Source organism: Corapipo altera, unplaced genomic scaffold (genome assembly GCF_003945725.1).
Source record: "Corapipo altera isolate COAL_440 unplaced genomic scaffold, ASM394572v1 25622, whole genome shotgun sequence".
Taxonomy (NCBI): domain Eukaryota; kingdom Metazoa; phylum Chordata; class Aves; order Passeriformes; family Pipridae; genus Corapipo; species Corapipo altera.
In genome coordinates this window covers 1-1,225 of record NW_020892275.1, presented here as the reverse complement: position 1 = coordinate 1,225, position 1,225 = coordinate 1, and the positions used below count along the sequence as shown (strand labels likewise).

Here is a 1,225-nt window from a genome sequence, read left to right as displayed (position 1 = left end):
GGGCAGAGGGCTTGGAGGGCATGGGGAGGGACTGAGATGGCACTGGGAGGGACTGGGATGGCAGTGGGAGGAACTGGGAATCGAGTGGGGGAGAAGGGGCTGGGCTGGGGGAGCACTGGGGAGAGAGTTGGGAGATGTGGGAGTGAAGTGAGAACGACTGGGAATGGACGAGAGGGTCTGGAAATGGATCGAGAGGGACTGGGAGTGACTGGTGTGGACTAGGAATGACTGGGAGTGACTGGGAAGGAAGCGATCGGGACTGGGAGGCTGAGTCGTGGTGAGGGAACTCTTTGGTTTGGGTCTGCCTGGCAACTGGTGCGTCATCAGAGAGACGCGCTGGGATTGGCTGAGGGGCGTGAGCTCGGTGGCCCCAGCGGGGTGGAGACGCGGGGGGCACTGGGAGAGACTGGGATGGACTGGGATGGACTGGGAGAGACTAGGGGGCATTGGAAGGACTGGGAGAGACTGGGATGGACTGGGAAGTACTGGGAGGGGCAAAAGGACTCGGGATGGGCACAGGGAGGGCTGAGGGGTCTGGGGTGATTCCCAGGGAAGGTTTGAGGGGCTCCAGGGTCATTCCCGGGGAATGGCCGAGAGTACCCGCTCTGCCCCACGCTCACCTCTGCGGTTCACCAGGAACGGGGTGAAACCCTTGTAGTTGTGCTGGCATCTGTCCACCGCAGACCGTTTGTACTCCAGATATTCCTGTTGGCTGTTCCAATGCCTGGCCTGGATCTCCCCAAGCGGGGTGTCCCCCACATAGACCCCCACATCGCTGTCGAAGTGCAGGAGTTGCTCCCGGTTGTAGATGTGCCTCTCCAAGTACCTCACCCGCTCGGTGCCGTTGATGAAGTGACACTCGGCCTTTGCAATCTTCTGGAAAACCCCTGTGTGTGCAGGACACGGGTCAGGGGGTGCCCCGTCAACCCCCCATCATCCCCCAGCCCCCCACAGCAGGCTGGGAGCTCAGGGGGCCATCCCGGACCCCCCTTTCCCACCCCCCTCTGCCCCACGGACACCCCAGCACCGGCTCTTGGCTGGGGGGGAACCCCCCCATCAGCCCCCCGGGGATGGACAGGGGGGTTGGGGACCTCCCCACTGCGGATCCGACCCCCCCAGAGCCCCAGGGAACCGCTCCAGGGCTCCAGGGACACCCAGGGACCCCCAGGGCACCCCTCTGCCTGCTCTCCCACACCCCCTTGCCCCCCTCTCCCACCCCTTTCCC

General features: G+C 64.4%; 1 protein-coding gene across 1 annotated transcript; it reads right to left on the bottom strand.

Moving 5' to 3' along the window:
• Positions 1-333: 333 nt before the first annotated feature.
• Positions 334-887, bottom strand: LOC113942632 (class II histocompatibility antigen, B-L beta chain-like; the record flags this gene model as incomplete). The annotated part of the gene is made up of 2 exons (XM_027633729.1): positions 334-396; positions 621-887. Coding segments are annotated over 2 exons (330 nt in total), but the record flags the coding sequence as incomplete, so codon positions are not given.
• Positions 888-1,225: the final 338 nt, after the last annotated feature.